This window comes from Cervus canadensis, chromosome 8 (assembly GCF_019320065.1).
Source record: "Cervus canadensis isolate Bull #8, Minnesota chromosome 8, ASM1932006v1, whole genome shotgun sequence".
Classification (NCBI taxonomy): Eukaryota; Metazoa; Chordata; class Mammalia; order Artiodactyla; family Cervidae; genus Cervus; species Cervus canadensis.
Window position 1 is genome coordinate 14,563,160 of NC_057393.1, and position 24,608 is coordinate 14,587,767.

Consider the following 24,608-nt stretch of genomic DNA (forward strand, 5'->3'; position numbering starts at 1 on the left):
ACTGGAAACTTCCCACATAAAAGCTCAGATTTGGATGAGTGTCAGTGTTTCTCAAACTTTAAAAAAATTTTTTTTTTTTTTTCGGATAAACATTAAAAAAAAAAAAAAGCCACTCACCCCCGAATCTTCTGTATGTCTTTGCAAGCCAAGAAAATTTTGCTTAGATCCATTCTATAATTTATGATACACAAAGAAGAGGCATTTTTTGTAGTTCAGCTTTGCAGATTAAATAATGAGAATTCCTATTGACTGCAACAGATGTAGCCTGGACCTATGCTGAATGTTTTACATGTATTATCTCCCATAATTATCCTACCGATGATTATCAGCATTTTTACAGATGAAGAAACAGACTTAGGGAGGTGTGTCCCCGGGTCACCTGAAGTGGGCAGGGAGAGGCTCAGCCCACATTTGGACCCTGGTCTGGCAGACCCCTATGAACAATGCTATTCTCCACTCTGCTTCCTCCAGTTGTACATCCTCTGTCCTGGATCCCCATGAGCCCACAGGACCGGCACCCTCTGTGACAGGATCCATCAGCAAATGTTTTGTAGTCCTGTCTCAGCTGGGTGGGCCTGGAGCACTCAGCCACCACCCTCAGCCACCCACACCACACCTGCCCACGTGTCACGTCCTTTTCACAGTGGGCGGTGGGTGCAGGTGGCAAACAGGGTATTCTGACTGCCCGGTGGAGTGGTTAGCTAGGTGGGCCCCTGGGCTCCGGCTTCTACTTGCATGAGTTAATATTAAAGGAAGGAGGGTATGTCTTTGTTTGAGTCAAAGAACAAAGAAGGAGGCTATGGGTGTGAGGTGTCTGTGGGTTGGTGAGTGAAAAGGATCTTGGAGAGGATGAGAAAGGTGAGGGCCTGAAGTTGAGGCTGTTTTTCTTCAAGATTCAACTGTCTTGAAGTGTCTGTTCCAGGCGCTATGCCAGAGTCTGGGGGATACAAGGCCTATCCCCAATAGTAGGCATGACCCACATATCCTTGGGTTGCCGCAGCTGGAGGGGGAAATGGGCAGCCTGAAGTTGGAAAAACCTGAATTCTCCTCTCAGAGTTATAGTCTCAGCTCAGGAGCTTCTTAATGAGGTGGCCTTTCTGGGCCTTGGTTTTGTCATCTATACATTGAGTCAATAATACTGAGCCCTGAGTTGTGACAAGTGCAAGGATAGGAAGGCTTGGGGATTCAGGTGCAGAAGACAGGGGAGGGCCTCATGCTGTCTTGGAAGGCTTCCTGGAAGAAGTGACATCTAAGCTGAGACCTGGAGGAGGAGAGGGGTTTGCCTAACAAAATGAGTGGAGAATGGGCTCCCGGTGGAGACATTGGCTTTTTGGAAATCTGAGGACAGATCCACATGGCTGGAGTGACCAGCATGAGGGTGCTGGAAGGCGGTAACTTGGCTCTGGCCAGGGTCTCTTTTTGGGACTCAAGTGTACAACTGAGACCTGAAATTGATATTGGTAGAATGGGGGCATCATCACTGCCCCAGTGGCCCAGAGGGTAGAGAATAAATCATATGGAGGCTGCTGTGGGAGGGGAGCTGGATGGGACTTGCTGCCGAGTTATTGTTATTGTTTAGTCACTAAGTTGTGTCTGACTCTTTGCAACCCCATGAACTGCAGCACACCAGGCTTCCCTGCCCTTCACTGTCTCCCAGAATTTGCTCAAACTCATGTTCATTGAGTTACTGATGCCATCCCACCGTCTCATCCTCTGTCACCCCCTTATCCTCCTGCCCTCAGTCTTTCCCAGCATCAGGGTCTTTTCCAATGAGTCAACTCTTCGAGTCAGGTGACCAGAGTATTGGAGTTTCAGCTTCAGCATCAGTCCTTCCAGTGAATATTCAGGGTTGATTTCCTTTAGGATGGACTGGTTTGATCTCCTTGCAGTCCAAGGGGCTCCATGCAGCCAAGTAACCTCTCATAAATCTGGGCATGCTCTGAAATGTCTGGGAAAGCCCCCAGGAGTCAGCGTAACATCCCAAAGGTGGGCTTGGTCCTTCCAGCCAGGCTCCGCCTGGCTTCACTGACTGAGTCAGTCCATCTACCGTCTAGAATTTGTTGAGTGCTCACCACGCCAGGCCCTGCTCTGGGCACTGGGATACGGAGGTGAGCACCTCGGTTCAACATCCTGTCTTCATGGAGCTGCCTTCCCTCCTAGTCAGGAGGAGGCAGCTGCTTACATGGAATGGGCTGGGAAGGTGGCAGTTCCCCCAAAGTCACTGACTGTGACTCTCTTGGGGAATGTGACCAAGGAGAGCAGAGGCCCTGAGGGGGGGCCAGATTTGGGGTGTTCAGATGGGTGGCGTGTGTTTTGGTTTGAGGGAAGAGAGAGCTGAAGGAGTGAGAGTCAAGAGGTGTTGGGAGGTCAGTTCCTGTCGGCTCTAGTGGCAACAGAAGGGTGATGGCTCTCGTTCTGGCAGCTGTTGGGGAAGAGACCATGGGTGTCAAGGGAGGACAGGGGGAGACCTTCCTGATGTCCGGTGACAAGGGATGGACCTGGTGGTCCAGTGGTTAAGACTTCACCTTCCAATGCAGGGGGTACGGGTTCCACCCCTGGCTGGGGAGCAAAGAGCCCACATGCCTCAGGGCCAAAACAACCACAACATAAAGCAGTATTGTTAACAAGTTCAATAAAGACTTTTAAAATGGTTCACATAAAAAAAAAAAAAAAGCCAGACTTGGCCTTGAATCCAGCTTTTCTGCTCACGGCCTGAGGAAGCCGAGCAGGTGCTTCAGCCTTTGTATGCTTCCATGTCCTCCTGGAAAACAGCGAGGGCCACCTCCACGATTAGGTGAGGTGGTGCATGTAGACCAGCCCAGCACCTGGCTTGCTAAGCGGGCTCACCAGGGCGATTCCTGATTACCGTGATGATTATTAAAGCCACGAGGGCAAGCCCAAGGCAGCGTGTGCCTTGCCTTTCACGCTCCCTGAAAATCAAAACAGTCCGCTCTCTGCCCACAGCGTGGGCCTGCATGTCATCGGCCATCTTCCTCACAGCTGTCACTGCAGCTGGGGGTCAGCAGAGAGGGCAGATGGCGCCCAAGGCCTTTCCACAGCAGGGGACAGGAGGCTGGGAACTGGGGGCTGCCCGCTGCTTCTGACAGGTCGTTGTCTCAGCAAACAAGCTGCTTTAATAAAGAGAGGGTGCTCTCTGGGTTCAGACGGCTTGCTCATTGGAAAAGACCCTGATGCTGGGAAAGATTGAAGGCAGGAGAAGGAGGTGACAGGGGATGAGATGGCATCACCGACTCAAAGGGCATGGGTTTGAGCAAACTCTAGGAGATAGTGAAGGGCAGGGAAGCCTGGTGTGCTGCAGTTCCTGGGGTCACAAAGAGTTGGACACGACTTAGCAACTGAACAACAAGAAAATCCTAGCATAAGAGAGGCAGGGGTGAGTGGGAGGGATTGAAAGAAGTCACAGGAGAAAAAATGGAGCTGGAGAGGTGAGCAGGGCAAACTGGATTCCTGCAGAATGGACTGAGGGAGCAGGACAGGAGCTAGGGTTCCGACCAGCGAGGGGGCCCTGCAGGCCCATAGACAGTGAGAAATGATGGGTTCTGGACTAGGAGGTGGCCAAGAGGACAGAGAAGAGATTTCCAAGGTCAACTAGGCAACACTTGACTTGGAGACTGAACAAACTTGGCTGGACGCAGAGGGAGCCGTGAAAACTGATGCCCAGGTGTGTGGCTTGGCGACTGGTGGGTGGTGCTGCCTTTACTGAGCCCCAGCACCCGGGAGGGAGGCAGCAGAGGATGAGTTGGGCTTTGGTTGAGTGGGAAGGGCCTGGAGACACCCTGGGGAGACCCTCAGGAGGTCTGGAACCCTGGAGGAAGGTACAGCCCTGTGTGTGGAGGTGGGAGTCAGGAGATAAACGGAGGAGCCTCCTGAGTGCTGAGCTGCGTGGGCAGCGGACAGTGTCGGACTCTGCGACCCCAGGGACTGTAGCCGGCCAGGCTCCTCTGTTCATGAGATTTCCTAGGCAAGAATACTGGAGTGGGTTGCCATTTCCTTCTCCAGGGGATCTTTCTGACTGAGGGATCAAACCTGAGTCTCCTGCATCGCAAGCGGATTCTTTACCACTGAGTGACCGGGGAAGCCCAGCAGACAGTGTAGATGGAGGGAAAAAGGAGAGGTGTGCATATGTAGAATACCACGGGAGCCTGGGGATGGAGGCTGTGTCCTAGCTTTCCTTGGACTGATGGCTTTGGACTGGGACCTTGAAGGATGTCTGGATACGTGCAGGTGGAGGAGGGAAGTGAAAGGGGTACCAAACATAGAGATAGAGGCAGCTTGTGACCGTGGCCGAGGAAGGCTGGTGGAGGAAAGTCTTTTGGGAAAGAGACTACTGAAGGGGAAGTTTGGTCTCCCTATGGTGAAAGGTGTTGAATGTCTCTCTCAAGAGTTAGGGTTTTTTTCCTATAGAAGAGGGGAGCCCAGCATGATTTTGAGCACAAGAGAGCCTCAGTCAGAACCCTGTTTAATAGAAAGCTCTTTCTGGCATCACTACACAGGCATGTGTCCATGTGACACTGATGTTCAGTGGACAGAGGGCTGGGGGCTGCCCTTGCCCTCTCATATTCTAACTCAAGTAGCCTCAATCTGGCCATCTTTGTGAAAAGGGGACATATGAGTCGAAAGGGGAAGATGCAGGGCCAGTGGCAGCCCTTCCACTCTTCATCCTAAGCCTGATTGTCCAGGTTATCACCCTAACAGCTGCCTCAACCCTTCCTCTTGCCCGCATTTGGGTGCTACATACTCCTGGCCTCCAGATCATCTCTTGGGTCTGCCTCTGAGCTGGTGGGGCATAGTCTCAGCAAGCAAGCTGCCTTGGTAGGGAGAGAGTCCTCTGGGGGAAGACACTGTTCTCTACTCTGGGAGCCCCCTTCCGTATGCTCCTAACTGCCCACTGCCCTGCCCAACTGGCCATTGTCCACTTTTTAAAAATCTTCTGATTTAATAATATCTAATATTTACTGGACTGCTTATCATGTGCCAGACTCCAAGTGAAACATATTAAATGTATCATCTCATCTAGTCCTCTTCAGTCTTAGGAAGTGGGTTCTCCTGCCATACTCATTTCACAGATAAAAATACTGAGGCTCTGAGAGGTTAACTAACTTTCCTGTGGTTTCATACACAGCCAGAGACCATACATTTGGGTTTTTTAAAAATTAATTATTTACTTATTTATTGGCTGCATTGGGTCTTCATTGTTGCATGGTGACTAGGCAACTAGTTGCAGTGCTCTAGCTTCCCATTGCCGTGGCTTCTCGTTGCAGAGCACAGGTTCTAGGGCTTGCTGGCTCAATAGTTGTGGCACACAGGCTAAGTTGCCTCCTGACATGAGGGATCTTCCTGGACCAGGGATTGAACCTGTATCCCTTGCATTGGCAGGTGGATTCCCACCCACTGGACCACTAAGGAAGCCTGAGATTTTTAATGTATGCAGATAGATAACAAGTTCATCCTTTTAACTCATCACACTACCATTACTTTCTAAGTAGACCCTAGTCTCCAGGCTTTCCCTGTAGCCCTCTGCCCACCCCATCCTCCATCAATCGAGTGCAGGATGACTAAAGGCTAAGTGCCCTTTGGGAGCTGTGGCCCATCTCAGGGCGGAGAAGCTGGTGGTTTTGACCTGGGTGGGATTCCAGACTGGGCAGTTACTTGCTGTGTGTGTTCTTGGAATCATCATTTAACACCTTCAAATCTGTTTCCTTATCTGCAAAATGGGGATCTCTGGTCCCGACCTCTCAGAGTTTTCCAGAGAAAATGAGATAAGACTCTTAAGGGCTTAGCATAGTGTCAGGCACTAGGGGAAGGATCCAGTAACTGTGATCATTAGAATCTTATCATAGCCTCGTTGCCTCTTCGCATAGCGGACTCAAAAGCCACCTGGCCAGGATCAAACAGGTGCGGGTGGCGCGTGTGTGGTGGAGCCAGAGGAGAGGGAGAATGAATCACTGACTTCCAATCCCTGAATTATTAATGTCGTTATTCTCAGATTGTAAGGAGGGCCCGGCGGAGCCCATATATGGAAGATTCGGTTCAGCCTCCGCGGCAGGCGCCTCCCAGGTTCCGAGTTGCCATGGAGTCCGGCAGGTGGCCTGGAGGCTGATGCCCGCGGTGATGCCCAGAGCACGGCCCGCGCGCTGGTCCTCCGCCTGCGGCCTGAGCGCTGCGGCGCCGGGTTCCGCCTTCAGGCGGATCCTTGACAGTTCCTCTGGGACCCTGGGGGAGCGGGCGTCCCCTGGAGAGTGGGGTGCCTGTGCGGTGCTTGGTGCAGGACTTCACACCCTTCCGTTCCAAAGGCCGGACGCGCCGCGAGGCCAAGGGGCCTGACATCCAGTCCCCACCGCTCGCCCATCAGAGCGCCCAGCAAGCGCCTGCGTCCGGCCAGCTACCGGGCCCGGGGCGCGCCCATCACCCCGGGCGCGGCCGCTTCAGGGGCGAGCCCCGGAAAGGAGGGGCCCGGCTAGGCGCGGCGGGTCGGGCGGGAGGACCCCGGCCTCTCGGGCTGGGCCGGACGCCGCGCCTTCTTTTCCCAACGGGCCGGCGGGGCGGGGCGGGGCGCGGGGCGCGGGGCGCGGGGCGGGCCCGGGAGGAGCGCGGGGAGGAGCTCGAGCTGCGGCGGCGGCCTCGTCAGAGCAGTGCTCCCGCTGCCCGGCGGCTCAGACCCGGCCCGAGCGCCGCCGAGAACACGGACCCGGACCTGCACGGGCTCGGACGCCGCGCCGGGGGCTCCTCTCGCGGGCGGGGGCTGCGCGACCATGGCGGACAAGGAAGCCGGCGGCGGCGACCCGGGGTCCCGAGGTGAGCGCGCGGCGCGGGGTCCTGCGGCGCGGCCGGCGGGCCGGGGAGGGAGGGGGTGCGCTCGGCCGGGCGCTCCGCAGCCCCATCGCGGGCCGCGGGAAAGTAGGTGGCCCCATCCCGGCCTTCCCTTGTCCCCTTCCCTCTTAGGGCCGAGGGCAGCACCGCGGCGGGGCCGGGGATCCGGGGGACCGGGGGGACTAGAAGGTGGCCCGCCGGTCACGTGCTCCGCTCCCGGCTGGGGTGCGGGCACTGCGGCGAGGACCGCAGCCCCCTCCCGGACACCGCGCTGCCCCCGCCGCGGGATGTCGCCTCCTGCGGGGCCCAGTGAGAGTCTGGGAGAGCGTCGTCTCCCCTGGCCATCCCGAGTGCTCTGCTGGGGACGTCCGCGCTGGCCATTTAAACGGCCGGCCACGAGTAATACGGTGTTCCCGGCCGCTCGTTTTCGTGACTCAGCGAGGCGGGGGTGGGAGCCAGGGGGAGTCAGAGATTTGGACCTGTTTTCTCACCCCGCAGAGGCCGGGAGCGGCGCGCCCGGAGTGCGGGCTGTAGTTCCGGGCCCTGCTGCATCCCAGTCTCAATCGCCGCCCATCCCCCGGGGATTCTCAGGGCCGAGGAGAAGCGAAGCAGCGGGAGTCCCGCTGCCACCTCTCCCCGGGATTGCGGGGAGGAGACGGCGCCCGGTGCAGAGGACAGACGCTCGCATTTCGCAAATGTGCCAGGGCAGCTTTCTGGGGGGAAGCGTGGTTTGTGCTCAGAAAGTGGGGGGACGGAGGGCGGGTAAGGAGCGAGACGGGACCTGGAAGCAGGGGAAAGCAGAAGGGCAGCTCTTGGAGCCCAGAGCTATAAATCAGGGCTTCCCAGTAGAGGAGACGGGCTGGCCAGGATTGCGGGTCCCAAGTGGGGAAAGTTGGGCGCACGGAGGCTGCCGCGCGTCCCTGACCTGCAAAGCCTCGGCAGGAGCAGCTGCGGGATGGGGAGCGTAGCCCGGCGGCGGCTTCCGAAGCGACTAGGCAAGCCTCCTAGCGCGGATGAAATTGAAATGCCGGAGGCATAAGAGAAAATTCATCCAGCGGAGGAGCGCCCGGCTTTGCGGGGACCCCACTAGAGCCGGGGAAACTGAGTCAGATGGCAGCACAACCGCCCCAAGAAGTGTCCTCCCAGTCTTGGGGTCTGTGGCGGTGTCCCCCGCCCTCTGCTGCGCTCGGAGCCGCACCTGCCCCCTCCCCAGCCCATTGTTCCTGCGGATCTGGGAGGTGCCTCCCCACTCGGCACTGCAGTGGTGGGGGAGCGCTGGGGGGAGGGAGATCCTGACACCGCTCACTCCCGGGAGGGACGTGGAGAGTCCAGGCGGGGCCCAAACGCAGCATCCCGAATCTGCCCCCCTCCCCTCCCCTTGCTGGGGAGGAGGTGACAAACGCCCGCAGTGGCTGGAGGATGTCTTTTGTCTGAACATCACTCAGCAACTGGTTTGATTTATCTTTTCCCCACCCTTTTCCTTTAAATTGGAAAAAAAAAAAAAAAGGATGAAAAGGAGGGACATCAGAAAGGCTAAGGATTGCTGAAGCTTAAGTTAGGGAACCGGCTTCTTGCTTTTCCTGCTAGAAGAGTGAATGGCTGTACCCAATGCAAGGTGGGCCATAGGGCTTGTCAATCAGAGAGTGAGCAGAAATGTGCACTAACCTCCCCCAACCCCACTCTGGTAAAAATGGAATTTAGCACCCTTACCCTGCAGGTGGCCTTCCCAAGTGGAGGTAGAGGTAAAGAACCCACTTGCCAATGCAGAAGTAGTAAGAGACTCAGGGTTCCATCGATCTGGAGGAGGGCATGGCAACCCACTCCAGTATTCCTGGCTGGAGAATTCTACAGATGGAGGAGCCTGGTGGGCTACAGTGCATGGGGTCACAGAGAGTAGGGACACAATTGAAGTGACTTAGCACACACCCCGCACACACACACACACACACACACACACACACACACACACACACACACACACACACACACACACACACACACACACACACACGCACTGTGTAGTTGTCTCTCCTCCCCATCCAGGATGTGGATACATGCTGGGTGTGCTGGGCCACCTGCCACTGCTGCCTGCCTGTTCTAGGGTATCTCTTCACTTTCAGGGCTCTGCGGTTCAAAGTGCACTGTGACAATTCCAGGCACATGGACTTGGGGTACAGAAAGAGCCCCTGGTAGCTCCCTGCTTCTCTCTGGCCTCCACCCCTTCATCTATAAAATGAGAGATATTAATATCTCATAAGAGCAAAGCCTGCTTAGCCACCACCTGACACATCTATTCCTAAGGCTTCCTCACTGCATATTCTGTGCTGGGCATGAACATGTATTACTTTATTTTTTGAAGCTGCACCAGAAACCTGTGACCAGCATTGTCCTTTTACTGGGTAGGCAATCTAAGCCTAGGTGGAATGACTTATCCAAGGTCACACATCTAATAAGTATTGATTTGGACCCAGGCCGTCTGATTCCAGGGCTCCAGCCCTTTACCACCATCCTGTATAGCCCCTGTGGGCCAGTGATTACCATTCTATTAGGGACATAAAGATGACTGTCCTTCAGGGGATTATTTCAAGGTTTCTCTTGGTGCCAGAGGCATCAAAGTGGTTGGGACCTGTGAGCAGTGGGAACACCGGGTGATGGGGTATGCTGGAAGGGCTGGCCATAAAGCTTTTACCAATAAATCAAGTGGGAATGGCATTGGGGAGGTGCCTGTGAAACAAGAATATCAGGTTGGTAGTAATTGAAGCTGGGTAGTGGGTACATGACCGTTCATTACTATTCCGTTTGCTTTGTATGTGCTTGCAAATTTCCTTAATAGAACATTTAAATTAGTTAATTTGTAAAATCAGAAGGGCCACCCTTTAACCCTTGGAACTTTGGACCGAAAAGTCTGAGATGACTTTCAATCTTGCTCCTGCCAAGAGCTGAGCTGGTTGACACTTGGAGCCCTAGAAGGATGAGATGAGATGCAGCAGGGTTGGGGTGACTGAGGCTGGGCTAGCTCCTATGGTGACTGAGTCAGGCCTCGATGTGGTCAGTGGAAACCAGGTAGTTTGCTCCAGGGTCGGTGGGAGGGTGGGTAAGAAAATGCACAGTCAGCAGGGGTTTTGCCAGGATTGGGGGTGACTCTGGAGGTGGTGCTTTGGACTTTGGAGATGGGATTCTGACTCTTTGCAACCCCATGGACTGTAACCCACCAGACTCCTCTGTCCATGGGATTTCCCAGGCAAGAACACTGGAGTGGTTACCGTTCCCTTCTCCAGGATATCTTCCTGACCCAGGGATGGAATCCTGGTCTCCTGTATTGCAGGCAGATTCTTTAAGTCTGAGCCACCAGGGAATCCCACATCCTGTCAGGTAATCATAATAAAAGTAACCATTTAAAATAATGACATTTACTGAGGACTTAGTTTATCCTAAAATCTGACAGTACTGAATTATCTTATTTAGCCCTGATCACATTTGTTATTGCTTCCCTGGTGGCGCAGTGGTAAAGAATCCGCCTGCCAGTGTAGGAGATGCAGGAGATCCAACTCAGGTTGGATCCCTGGGTTGGGAAGATCCCCTGGAGAAGGGAATGACTATCCACTCCAGTATTCTTGCCTGGGAAATTCCATGGACAGAGGAGCCCGGTGGATTCTAGTCCGTGAGGTGGTAAAGAGTCGGACACTGTATAGAGACAGTAACATGGAAACTTACATTACCATATGTAAAATAGATAGCTAATGGGAATTTGCTGTATGTTTCACGAAACTCAAACAGGGGCTCTGTATCAACCTAGAAGGGCAGGATAGGGAGGAAGATGGGAGGGAGGTTCAAAAGGGAGGGGATATTATGTATACCTATCACTGATTCATGTTGAGGTTTGACAGAAAACAACAAAATTCTGTAAAGCAATTATCCTTCAATTAAAAAATGAATGAAAAAAAAAGAGTCCCGACACAACTAAGGGATTGAGCATGCACACACATTTGTTATTGAGTGGATGAGTCTTCGAGGGGGCCCTTTTACGCCCAATTTGCTGAGGAGAAAGCTGCCAGGTTAGCGTGGCACAGCTGGAAATGGGCTGAGTGAGGGTTAGGAGGTAGTCTGCCAGCACATACGGGGCCCTCAGGGAATTGTACTGAGTGTCTGGGTGAGTGAGTATGTGACTAATAGAGCGTGACTAGTCGCCCCACTTTCCTGTGGCCACTAAGCTACAGGTGGATGTGGAAGGTGCTGGTTGTGGCTCCCAGAGGAGCAGAGAAAAGGCTGAAGTGATGCTCTGAGTGTCATTAGGTAGGGCTGTAGTCATGGGATTCACATCCATGTCCGTACCTGCCTGGAAGCTGGGTCCCCTGTCACTGTGATGTACCCCTTGTGCACGATTACCACATCATCTCCTGCGTTTCCCAGAGCCCTGTCCTCTCCTTTGGCCCTCATGCAGTTCCTCCTGTCTGGAAAATCCTCACTTTCTCTAGCAAACTCCTGTTCATCCTTCAAAACTCAGTTCAGGTAGCACTTCTCAGGAAGCCTTCCTAGACTCCTCCGTCCAGATGAGATCCCAGCTGTGTGGTCCAGAGCCTTTGGTACTAGCCATTGGTGATCCCAGCTACTGTTCAGTTTTACATGTGAATATCCCACTGACTCCCCCAACAGCCCTATGTGTGTGTGCTAAGTCACTTCAGTCGTGTCCGACTCTTTGCGACACTATAGATTGTGTCCTGCCAGACTCCTCTGTCCATGGGATTCTCCAGGCAAGAATACTGGAGTGGGTTGCCATGCCCTCCTCCAGGAGATCTTCCCGACCCAGGGAAGCCCAACAGCCTTATGAGTTTGGAGAGTGTTATTATTAACCCATTTTGTTGATGAGGCAGTTGAGGCCTTTGAGGAACTTGGTATCTTGAATGCTAGAGTTGGGGTAGGGATCAATCCTAGAGCCTAAAAGCTTGTGCTGTTTCTTTCAATCCCTTTTCTCTCAACACGGGCAGGGACTATGCCTTTCATTTCCATACTCTTAGGAAGGGTTCCAGTCCCATCACTTCATGGCAAATAGATGGGGAAACAGTGGAAACAACAGTGGCTGATTTTATTTTGGGGGGCTCCAAAATCACAGCAGATGGTGACTGCAGCCATAAAATTAAAAGACGCTGACTGCTTGAAAGGAAAGTTATGACCAACCTAGTCAGCATATTAAAAAGCAGAGACATTACTTTGTCAACAAAGGTCCATCTAGTCAAGTCTATGGTTTTTCCAGTAGTCATATATGGATATGAGATTGGACTATAAAGAAAGCTGAGCGCCAAAGAATTGATGCTTTTTTGAACTGTGGTGTCAGAGAAGACTCTTGAGAGTCCCTTGGACTGCAAGGAGATCCAACCAGTCCATCCTAAAGGAAATCAGGCCTGGATATTCATTGGAAGGACTGATGTTGAAGCTGAAACTCCAATCCTTTGTCCACCTGGTACAAAGAATTGACTCATTTGAAAAGACCCTAATACTTGGAAAGAGTGAAGGTAGGAGGAGAAGGGAAGGACAGAGGATGAGATGGTTGGATGGCATCACCGACTCAATAGACGTGAATTTGAGTAAACTCTGGGAGTTGGTGATGGACAGGGAGGCCTGGCGTGCTGTGGTCCATGGGGTTGCAAAGAGTTGGACGTGACTGAGCGACTGGACTGAACTGAACTGAATTGAGGAAGGGCACACAGTAGGCGCTCAATAAATGTCCTACTGTGTGTCGAGTGCATCTCAGTCAGCAAGCTGTGAGGGAGCACCGCAGTAGGGAGTGGCATCTTCAGTCCTGCCCACTCCACAGGGCAGTGGGCGCTTCTAGAAACTCAGATGCTCAGCAGTGGGCGGAAGCTGGAGAGGGAGGCGGGTGGGGCTCCATCAACCCCTGAAGAGATGCGACTTTGATTCCAACAAGGCTGTGAGTGACGACTCAATCTTGTGGGGGCGAAATGCTCTCCTCACACAAATAGGCCTCTTTGGTGAGGGAGAAAGCGTCTTTATTATCGCGGCGCATAATTAGAATGGCAGGGAGGAACCAGGGCTTTAGTGAATGAGCAGCATGTGGCTGGGAGCGCTCGCCTCCCACCCAGGTCTGGGCCTCGCCAGGAGAGCAGGGTGGGCAAATGAGATGGCCAGGAAGAGCAAGCCCTGCTCAGAAACGACCCTGACCCCATCGCAAAGGACTGGACTCTGCAAATCCTCCTGCGTTCCTTTTGTTGCAAATAAGTCCCAGTCCCCACTGTTGGTCAGATGTACACTAGAGGTGCAGAGGGCTGGAGGAGCAAAGTAGCTTTGGAGCCCTAAGACTCCGGGTTGGTTCTACTCAGCTTTCCTTGCCTGGTCAGTGAAAGGGGCAAATGATGCCGGCTGGCTCTGTTGTGGAAATAGTAGAGATCATGGGTGGGCAGAAAGCTGTTTTGAATGCCTTTCAACACCTTTCTCAACACTGCAGATTGCACTGCTGGGGAACAAGAATGAAGCCAACTGTCCTCCAGGGCTGATCTGGAAGGGGTGATGCTGGGAGCCGCAGTTTTCGGCCGCTGGACACTCCCTGGTGTTAGAACCACTGTGGTTCTCTATCCAGGCTGCCTATTAGAAGTACTTGGGGAGTGTTTTAAAATTCCTGTTGCCCTGGTCCTGATGCCCATCCCAGAAACTATTCTATCCGGACCTCTTTGGGGGAGCAGACAAGTTTGAGAATCACTGAGTTTTCACATGTCTGCATTTCGGACTTGGGACTCCAGCACACGGTGGGTGGAGGGCAGGGAGCAGCTGACACGGTCCACTCCCCAGCGCTGGACTGTCTGAGTCAGCAGGGAGGTTTCAGCACCAGCCCTGTGTTAAACACTTCACTTTTACGTCTCATTTAATCCTCATAAATACTCCATTAAGTGGGTGATTTTACACAAGGGGAAACTGAGGCTGAACTGAATTAAGTGCATCCCTCCCACCCCGTGACCTTGCTTGTGGCGGTGTTGTTACTAGAAGAGAACTCAGACTCTCAGAAAAGCCTCCTCAAGCACCTCCTATCCTCAGGGAACTGTTTCTCAGTCTTCAGCCACTTGTGTGTGGTGTTGTGAGTGTGCATTCATTGGTGTCCAACTCTTTGCGACCCCATGGACTGTAGCCTGCCAGGCTCCTCTGTCCATGGGATTTCCCAGGCAAGAATACAGGAGTGGGTTGCCATTTTCTTCTCTATCAGCCACTTGAGGTTCCCCATTTTTTATTCCACCATGTATACCGACCACCCAAACTGTAATGTACTGTATGATTATTTTAAAAATTGACCTACTGTTTTTTTTAACACACTTATTTTAAGAGTCTTATTTATATCACTTCCACAGTAGAAAACTTGTATCACTTGCCATTCAGTTCAGTTCAGTTCAGTCGCTCAGTCGTGTCTGACTCTTTGTGACCCCATGAACCACAGCACGCCACAGGCCTCCCTGTGCATCACCAACTCCCGGAGTCCACCCAAACCCATGTCCGTCGAGTTGATGATGCCATCCAACCATCTCATCCTCTGTCGTCCCCTTCTCCTCCTGCCCTCAATCTTTTCCAGCTTCAGGGTCTTTTCCAATGAGTCAGCTCTTCGCATCAGGTGGCCAAAGTACTGGAGTTTCAGCTTCAACATCAGTCCTTCCAATGAACACCCAGGACTGTTCTCCTTTAGGATGGACTGGTTGGATCTCCTTGCAGTCCAAGGGACTCTCAAGAGCCTTCTCCAACACCACAGTTCAAAAGCATCAATTCTTCAGTGCTCAGCTTTCTTTATGGTCCAATTCTCACATCCATACATGACTACTGGAAAAACCATAGCCTTGACTAGACAGACCTTTGTTGGCAAAGTAATGTCTCTGCTTTTTAATATGCTATCTAGGTTGGCTATAACTTTTCTTCCAAAAAGGAAGCGTCTTTTAATTTCATGGTTGCAATCACCATCTTCAGTGATTTTGGAGCCCAGAAAAATAAAATCAGCCACTGTTTCCACTGTTTCCCCATCTATCCACCATGAAGTGATGGGACTGGATGCCATGATCTTAGTTTTCTGAATGTTGAATTTTAAGCCAACTTTTTCACTCTCCTCTTTCTCTTTCATTGAGAGTCTCTTTAGTTCTTCTTCACTTTCTGCCATAAGGGTGGTGTCATCTGCATAACTGAGGTTATTGATATTTCTCCCGGCAATCTTGATTCCAGTTTGTGCTTCCTCCAGCTGGGAGAAGGTTTTTTGCTGAGGCTGTGCTCTGGGGGCAGAGGGAGACTAGAGAGTTTTACAGGCAGTCAAGAACATGAGATCATTAGACTGTTTGATAGAATCAGGCTCACGAGGAACTTGAACAGGATAAGAAAAGCTTTAGGAATCACCTGGGGAGGGGTCATTAGAATTCTCATTCCTGGATTTTCTGAAATTAGGCCCACCAGGGAAATGGGGCCTGGGGATATGTTTGCACAGCCCATCAGTGAGTCTTATAATTGGGTGAGAATTAGTGTGAAATGTGACTGCCAGGTCCCTGGCCACCAGGGAAATTGGGACCCTCCCTTGGGGTTGCGGGGGGGATGTCTCTGCATTGGAGTGTATGGCTCTGGGTTGGCCAGGTGGGGAAAAGAGAATGTTCCAGTGGGAATTTACAGGGGAAGTCACCTTGGATTCCAATCCTAGCTTCACTGTGTACCAGTAGTGGGATGCTGGGCAAGTTCCTTACTCCCCCTCCCACCTCAGTTTCCACATCTATAAAATGGGAATAACCTTTGTGCCTATTCTAGAGTGGGTTTTATTTACTCCTATAACCCTTGCTAAGTGCTGAGTATTCTTCCTGACTCACGGTGAGTGTTTGCTGTTGTCCACTGTTATTGTTCACTATTATGAATCCTGTGGATGGAGCTCGGGTAGTTACCAGAGGCTGAGTTTCGCCCAGGAGGCTCAGAGGAAAAGGAGGGCTGAGAAGCAGTACTGCCAAGATCTCAGTGCTGGGAAGGAGCAGACCCAGCCTGAGCCCCAGGCTGTGTGACTTCTTGTCCAGCAGGCCCACGACTTTGGAGGAGACTTTGGTGTCTCCACCACGACATTGGTGTCTCAGGATGCTGGCCCTGCTTGGCTTCCACTGAGTCCTTTGCCAAGGCTCTGAGCTCCACATGGGTTTCTGACTGGGGCACCTGTGAGGAATGAGGTCTCTTTGTATCCAGGACTCTAGCCAGGGCTCCCCAGCCTCCACCCTCAGATGGACTCCCAGACCACCATTGGACACACTTGGCCCACTGTGCTGATGCCACAAGTCTGGAGCTTTGCACATTCTGCTCTGGGCTCTGCCAGGACCACCCTCCTCTTCCAGCCTTGACCTAGTCTTGGTAGCTGTGATGTCAGGAAGGGTTAACAGCTGCTCCACAGCACCCCTTCTGGGGAACAGTGCTGGGGAACAACAGTGTATTTGCCTTGTTTTTAGTCCACTGATGCTTTCGATCTGTGGTGCTGGAGAAGACTCTTGAGAGTCCCCTGGACTACAAGGAGATCCAGCCGGTCAATCTTAAAGGAAATCAACCCTGAATACTCTTTGGAAGGACTAATGCTGAAGCTGAAGCTCTAATCCTTTGGCCACCTGATACGGAGAACTGACTCCTTGAAAAAGACCCTGATGCTGCAAAAGACTGAAGGCAGGAGAAGGGGACAACAGAGGATGAGATGGTTGGATGGCATCACCGACTCGATGAACATGAGTTTGAGCAAACTCTGAGAGTTGATGATGAACAGGGAAGCCCAGAGTGCTACAGTTCATGGGGTCGCGAAGAGTCAGACATGACGTGATGACTGAACCAACAATAACAACAATGTCTTTAGGGTCGCCATGGTCCAGGTTTGCCGGGACAGTTCCTCTCTATGCCCCTTGTCAGTGACAGTATTAATAATGACTCCATTCACTTTCTGAGTATCTCAGTTTGGAAGATGAATTATATGGTTGTGTCACTTATCCTTGTCCTTTTCTCAGCCACCAGGGCCTCAAGTGGGATGAGGAACGCAGGAGGGTGTGTGGTTAAATCTGTGCTTTTGGCCTCTGACACTTGTGGGTTCAGATGTGTTTAACATCTGGGTGTCAAATTGTTGGGCCTCAGCTTCTTCTGCTGAAAACAAGGATGATTAATAATTCTGCTCCACTGGGGTGCGTGACAATTGAGAGATGATATGTCCAGGGCTGGGCATAAGCCTGGTACCTAGAGGGGGCTCAGGAAGTGGCTACAATTGATTATTATTATTGTTGGTTTGATTTTGGCTAAACATGGGATCTGGAGCCTGACTGCCTGGTTTCATCTCTGGGCTATGTCCTTTACCTGTTGTGTGGCCCTAGCAAGTGGGGCTTCCCCGGTGGCTCAGATGGTAAAGAATCTGCCTCTAATACAGGAGACTTGGATTCGATCCCTGGGTCAGGAAGATCCCCTGGAGAAGGGAATGGATACCCACTCCAGTATTCTTGCCTGGAGAATTCCATGCATAGAGGAGGCTGGCAGGTTACAGTTCATGGGGTCACAAAGAGTCCAATGCAACTGAGTGACTAACACACACAGCAAGTTACGTAACCTCTTAAAAGCTCAGTTTTCTCATCTGTGAACTGTAGATTAACTTCATGTGGTTTTTGTAAGAATTAAATGAGTTTATACAAGAAAGGTACTTAAAGCCAACCACAAGCTAGACATTAAGTTAATATTAGCTATTATTATTAGCTGTTATTGTCATTATGAATAATAGTTCCAAGTTACATTCCTGTAGCCCAGAAGAATTATCCAATGTATTAGTTTCCTATTGCCGTAGTAAAAATGATCACAAAGACAGTGGCATAAAACAACACAAATGTATTATCTTATAGTCTGGAGACTGGAAGTCATTACAAAGTGGGTCTCGTTGGTCTAAAATCAAGGTGTTGGCAGAGCTGTGTTCTTGTGGAGGCCCTAGGGGAGAATATGCTTCCTTGCGTTTTTTAGCTCTAGAGGTCACCTGCATTTTTGGCTTGTGGCCCCTTCTTCCATCTTTAAGTGCATCATCACTCCAGTCTGCTTCCCTTGTATGTCTTCTTCCTGACTCGGCCTCTCCTACCTCCTTCCTCTAAGGACCCTTGTACAAGGATCTCTTATTTAGGCCCATCTGGACAGTCCTGGGTACTCCCCCTCTTCCAAGATCCTGAATTTCATCACATCAACAAAAGTCCTTTTTTTCCTATATTCACAGGCTCTAGGGATTAGAACATAGGCACATTTGGGGGACTGTCTACCGCAGTCCGAAAGATTTAGGTGCATTAGTTAGAGAGCCTTCAGCGTTGCCCAGGAGCAACGTGAATGTTGCAAACTTTTCCTCCTCTGGGTTGTATATCTGTCGGGTTCCTCTGGAACCTGCAGAACGATGCCCTCCTGGAGTTTGGGTTGTTGGTCAGCCCTTGGCTTTTTCTTTTAATTTAACATTTTAAAAAAATTTTATTTTTGGCTGCGTTGGTTTTCGCTGCTGTCTGCAGGCTTTCTCTAGTTGCACAAGTGGAGGCTGCTCTTCTTTCGGGGAGGCTTTCTTCTTCCTCTCACTGCCGTGGCCTCTTGTTGCAGTGTGTGGGCTGTAGGGTGCATGGGTTCAGTAGCTGTGGTGCAAGGGCTTAGTTGTCCTGCAGCATGTGGGATTTTCCTGGATCAGGGATCAAACCTGTGTCCCCTGCATTGGCAGGCAGATTCTTAACCACTGGACCACCAGGGAAGTCGAGCCCTTGGCTTCTAACAAATCCTGGTAGGGTCTTTGGAGACACTGCTATTCCGGGGGCTCAATTAGATCCTTCTCAGGAGCCTAAAGAAAGAATCATTGATACCTGAATGAAAGACTTATGCCCAAATGGGGAAAACTATTAAATTAACAACAAATTAATGAAATGTCTGCAAAATAAGTGGCTTCCTGAGGAGTCCTATAAAATCATTCTGCTGCATCCTAGTGCTGAAAGCAAGTCACCAGGCCAGCCAGATAGATGCAAGGAGTGGAGAAATAGACTCCAGCTCTTAGTAGGAGGTGCTGTGAAAAATTTGTGGCTGTTTTTAATATAACAGAGTCAGCTTGACTCAAATGTTAAAAGCACAAACCTTAAAAACTTGTACATTTTCAAGCAACTTGTTGGTTAGATTTTCTCACTTTTTAAGATGTCTGTCAGTCCATGCCAATTGTCCAGAAATCAGCCCTTTGTAAATCAGATGTTCAGTTCAGTTCAGTCGCTCAGTCATGTCCAATTCTTTGCAACCCCGTGGACTGCAGCACACCAGGCTTCCCTGTTCATCACCGACTCCTGGAGCCTACTCAGACTCATGTCCATTGAGTTGGTGATGCCATCCAACCATCTCATCCTCTATTGTCCCCTTTTCATCCTGCCTTCAATCTTTCCCAGCATCAGGGTCTTTTCCAGTGAGTCAGTTCTTCGCATCAGGTGGCCAAAGTATTGGAGTTTTAGCTTCAGCATCAGTCCTTCCAATGAATATTCAGGCCTTATTTCCTTTAGGATGGACAGGTTTGATCTCCTTGCAGTCCAAGGGACTCTCAAGAGTCTTCTCCAACACCACAGTTCAAAAACATCAATTTTTCAGTGCTCAGCTTTCTTTATAGTCCAACTCTCACATTCATAAATCAGATGTTACTCACAGTCAAATGATCTTAAAAGCCACTTCCAATTATCTTACTCTGGAAATTGTTACAGCATGTATTTCTATGGTTGACAACTGGGGAGATGATGTTGGTATAGATGCAAGTTGTGTTGGCTTGTTGGCAATTTTTCCCAGTGTGTTTATATTTTGGTAGATCAGGATGGGCTTTCTCATGATTAAAGATCAATCAGAATTAAGAAAAAATTGAAAATATATAGAGGCTCCTTCCTTTAGGGCAAGTCGCGGCCATTTTCATATCTTTCCATCCCCTTAAGCTGTATGGGGAAGCTCAGAGAGCAGATAAAGGAGCTGGAAGGCACTGTCCCTTTAAGAAGTCAGTGGTGCAGGTGGCCTTCTGGATGGGGCTTTTCGTTTTGATGAGCTCGCTCTCTGTAAGAAATGAGTGCCCCTGAGGTCCTTCATCTCAAAGGAGGAACAGGAGCCAATGACTTATTCACTGGGTGGTGTTGGGTTCAGGGCCCAGCGGCTGCTGGACCAGGATGTCCCTAGAACCCTGACTGGTTTTGAAGGGGCTCAGGTGCCAGGTTCTGTAGGTGTTAACTGGTATGCACCAGCCCTGTTTTCCCCCTGCAGCCTATTATTTTAAGTGTGCATTTTTGTCAAATGTGAAGATTTTTAAGAAAATACATGGCAGTGTAGCAGAAATGTCTGTGTTCATTTCTGCTGTGGGATGAGTGTTGATTTAAAAATCTTGGCCCTGTGTTGGAGAGGGGCTCAAAGGAGTCAGCCAACAGGGAGAGCCTCTGGGCACTGCTTTCATTTTCACCTCATTGCTGAGCATATTAGGTCTTCCCAGGTGGCTCAGTGGTGAGGAATCCGCCGGCCAAGCAGGAAACATGGGTTCGATCCCTGGGCCGGGAAGAGCCCCTGGAGAAGGAAATGGCAACCCACTCCAGTATTCTTGCTTGGGAAAATCCCATGGACAGGGGAGCCTGGTGGGCTACAGTCTACGGGGTTGGAAAGGGTTGGAGTTGCACATGCATGCAATGGAGACTGTTTTACTTCCTGAAGGTTTTGACTACCTTTTGGGTAGTTTTGCCTACTGTGTTCCAATATGACCATCAGGAAAACCAAGGCTGTTTTTGGTAAACCAGACCCTCTGGTCCTGTTGGTTTCTCAGTGACTGGGAACAGTTTTCCGAACCCAGATCCTTGGTCCCATTTGGGACACAGAAGATGTGGGTGGTGAGCTGGAGCCTTCTGATGTGGAGGCCTCAGGCTGGCCTCTTTCTGTTTCTCCCCCAGGTTTCCGTGGGCCAAAGGCTGAATTCCTCTGGTCACTTCCTTCCTTTCTGTTCCTTTTCTCTTTGTCCTTGAGGAGCCCTCTCTGCCAGTTGGAATAGGAAACTGTTTACAGCACAAATGTCAGGAGTCCTGTTCCCAAAGCGGAGGTGAATGTTGTTGAGAAAACAGAGTTTTTAGGTGACTTCTGCAGCCTTTTGAGACCTGGGTTGTGAAATGACTGGGTTGGGCCTACACCCTTCATTTTGTAGGTGGGCAAAGGTCAGGGTGGGCTAAAGAGACTGCCCCCAAACACTTGGCAAAGCCAGGAGAAGAATCCAGATCACTCCCTCCATCTACACACTTCCCGACTGAACCTAGAGGTTGCCTCATAACCCTCCTGTTGACTGAAGAATATACACACTCCGGGCTTGAAGTCCGAAACATTTCGGCTGAATAAAACATGACTCTCTACTTTTAGGTTGCGTGTATGTTTTTCAGTTGACACTCCTCAACACAGCAGTCCAGCCAGCCTCTCTCCATCAGTCAGAGATGGCATGCCGATCTAAAACCTCTTTGCCATTAATAAATTATTGACTTGTCGCCACCCCCACAGCCTTTTCTCTTCCACTTTCTTGCATATTTTCTCAACTGACATTGGTAGCTGCCCATCCTTTGTGCCCTGGTCCTTGGCAGAGTGTTTGCTTTAAAGGTGTGTTGAGGAGGGCTTTTGGTTGCAGGTAACCAAACCTTTTCTCCCTAGAGGAAGTCGAAAAGGAGATTTTATAGAAAGGATGTTAGGATGGCTCCTGGAGCTTAGGACTGCTGCCAGGTATAGGAGCAAAAACGCTGGGAGCCTGGAGTTCTCCCCTCTCCCTCCCCCATCTCTTACTTCTGCTTTGCTCTGCATGTCATCCATGCTCCCTTCCCTGCAGGCCCACTTATGCCCTCCCCAGTTTGTCTTTCTCTCCCAAATCCAGGTTCCAAGAGGAGGTCCCTAGGTCCAGGCATGATTACTTGTTACCCCTGGCCAGGGGACGGGGCCTCCTTCTCTGTGGGGTGAGCTGGGGAACAGATGGTCAGAGAATGACCCTCATACAGGTAGTTATGGTGCTTGTAACCAAATAAGTCATCTGCAGGAGATGGTTTCTAGGTAAGGGCTGTACATCCATACAGGTGGAGAATAAATGTACACCCTACTAGAAATTTTACTCCTTTTTCTTTCATGGAGGAAATTGCTTTCTTCCATGTAAGTATTTCATAATGAGTAGAGTAGTTGTCTACTGGGTCTTTCCCATGAAATGAAGTGCAGACTCCTGGGGTGTTCTCCTGGTGCACACAGGGCCGTGGTTCAACCCCTCTGAAGGGACCGTGGGCATCAGGTCAAGCTGTGGTTTCCTGAGTTAGAATGTAGCAGAAGGAACACATCATTTGTCCAATGATGCCAAATACATCAACTGACGCATTTGCTTCAGCATCTGTTCTGTCTTAGGTACAAGGAATGATGTGAGGACCCTCTGGGGAGGCCTATTACTCAGCTGTGGGAAGGCCCATCAAGGATGTATCACTAAAAAAAATTAAAAATAAAAAGGATGTATCTGGCCAAATCCACAAAGGCCCGCTCGGGGGACACTGGAGCAGACTGGTTGAACGAGGCTGAGGCGTGACCTTTCCTCTCTGCACCAGCACAACCACATCAACACATAGAGTATTTTCAAGTAGGGGAGATTTTGTCATCCAGAAATTGTGCACACAGGATCCTTCTGGTTTGGGGGGCCCACCTTAGTTGGTGAGGACCCCAAGGTCCAGACCTTGCCTATTAAGGAAGGGACCCCCAAGGTCATCTCACTGACAGGACCCAAGCCTGTACCTTGGGGCTGTCACCTGCCCAGGGCTGTGGTGGGGCTTCAGTGGTCTTTCCCTGCTGGTTCCTCATTGGTTTTGAGAAGGGAGGGGGAACCTGCAGGGTACAGAGGTCAGACCTGGGTCTGGGCAGTGCTGCCAGGCAGAGGCTGACATGCCTACTCAAACTGAGGCAAAGGCCACATCTGTGTGAAGTGCCATGGCTGGTATGGCTTGGCCCAAAGTGAAGGTCCTATGGTCTTGCTTGCCAATGGCCATCTGTGCAGGGGTGTGTTGGTCCACGAGGCTCATTGGCTGGCACGTGAGATCATGAAGATTGGTCCCAGTGGTTTGAGGTTGGAGGAAGGTTCCACACCTGACCCTGGCCACAGTGCCTGGAGTTGCCACCATCTTCCTTTGGGTTAAGCATTTCTTCTCCCGTGTCGTCTTTCAAAAACTTCTTCTCTGAAGAGAAAACCCTTAGGTTAGCGATGGAAAGTAGACTTGAATTTTGTGTGCCCTTTCTGATCAGTTGGGAGGAATCTGGAATGCTGTGTTGAGAGACATTCTGAGGCCACCTCTGTCTAGTTGGAAAGAAGATGGTAATTGATAGATGCTGTGTTTTCCAAATACCAGCCTTTGGGCTGGAAATGGCTCTGATGCGTGAAGCCTAATGGGTCTGTGAGGAAGTTGCACAGTTGACTGTGTCATAGGTTTCCATGAGGCTAAATCTACTGCATAAGAGAATTTCTGATATGCCCTTATGATATTATAGATTGTTACATTAAGGGTAACCATGTCATTGCATAGTCTCCTCCTACTTTGACTGGGGGCTTGGCCAAGTGACTTGTTTTGGCCAAACAGACGTCAGCAAACATGAAGCCAGCAGAGATTTGATGAGCATCTGTGCGTTGGGACTCACCCGCCTGTTACATTGCTGTGTAGGAGACCTGGGCTGTCCCGCTGGAGAGGCCACATGGAGGGGAGCTGAGCCTCCCCACCCAGCAGCCCAGGAGAATATCAGACACAGTGAGTGAGGCTGTCTTGGATCATTTAGCCCCAGTTAAGCCTTCAAATGACTTTCATGCATGAGTTGACCCCAGGTGGGAAAAGCCCAAATTGCAGAGTTCTGTACAAACAAGTGATTGTCATTTTGAGCCACTAAATTTTTGGAGTTAAAAAGATTTTTTCTTAATAGCAATAGATAACTAGTATAGTCCTATTTTTCCTTTCTTTTATGGATTGAATATAATAGCAGATAATAGGTTTAATAAAAAAAGTTTTTATGTCTGTCCTTGGCAAAATAAAAACTTAACAATACTTTATTAGGCCCAAATAGGGGGATTTTTTTGCTTGGTAAATTAAGCTGTGGGGGAGCCAGAATTAGTGGAGATCTGGGGGAGGAGTTGCTGGGTCCTCAGGAACCATTAGCACTTAGTTAGTGTGACTTTGATGATCAAAGTGAGAAATGGTTAAAGCTGGAGGGTACAATAAGGCTTTCAGTACCTATGAGCTAACCTCTTCAGTTTTCCTGATAAAGAAACAGACTCCTCGAAAGTGGCAGCCACGTGAGGAGCAGATGGTGACCTAGTGGGAGGATAGCATCATGATGTCGCTCAAGGCAAGGGAAGGCTCTGCTTGTCTGGGCTGAGATATGAGGACCGGGAGGCTGAGGGTACAGACAGTGGGCTGGCAGCACCCAGCTTGGGCCCTGGAGGGGACTTGGGGGGAAGGGATGGTCTAGTCCCAAGGGGAATGGTGAACAGTGGTGCCAGAGACCCAGGAAAGACCTGATGTGCTGTGCTGTGCTTAGTCGCTCAGTTGTTTCTGAGTACTTCCAGACCTGTCTCAGGACAGGCTGCTGGGAGTGTGTGTGTGTGTGTGTGTGTGTGTGATCACACATAAGTATGTGTGTGCATGCAGGTATGGCAAGAGAGGAAGAGGGAACAACAGAGATGGAGGAGAGGGAAGGAGCGTGACAGAGACAGAGGAACAGAGAGACTGTGGAAGCTTCTGGTAGATCTTCCCTTGGGGTTG

At 50.8% G+C, this 24,608-nt stretch overlaps 1 protein-coding gene across 1 annotated transcript in view; it reads left to right on the forward strand.

Moving 5' to 3' along the window:
- The first annotated feature begins 6,560 nt into the window (after positions 1-6,560).
- The window catches only part of HSPA12A (heat shock protein family A (Hsp70) member 12A), a 75,982-nt gene continuing 57,934 nt past the window's right edge, over positions 6,561-24,608 (forward strand). Inside the window, exon 1 of the mRNA XM_043475337.1 lies at positions 6,561-6,816. Coding sequence (XP_043331272.1) covers positions 6,774-6,816 — 43 coding nt within the window. The 5' untranslated portion in view covers positions 6,561-6,773. The remainder of the gene's footprint in view (positions 6,817-24,608) is intronic.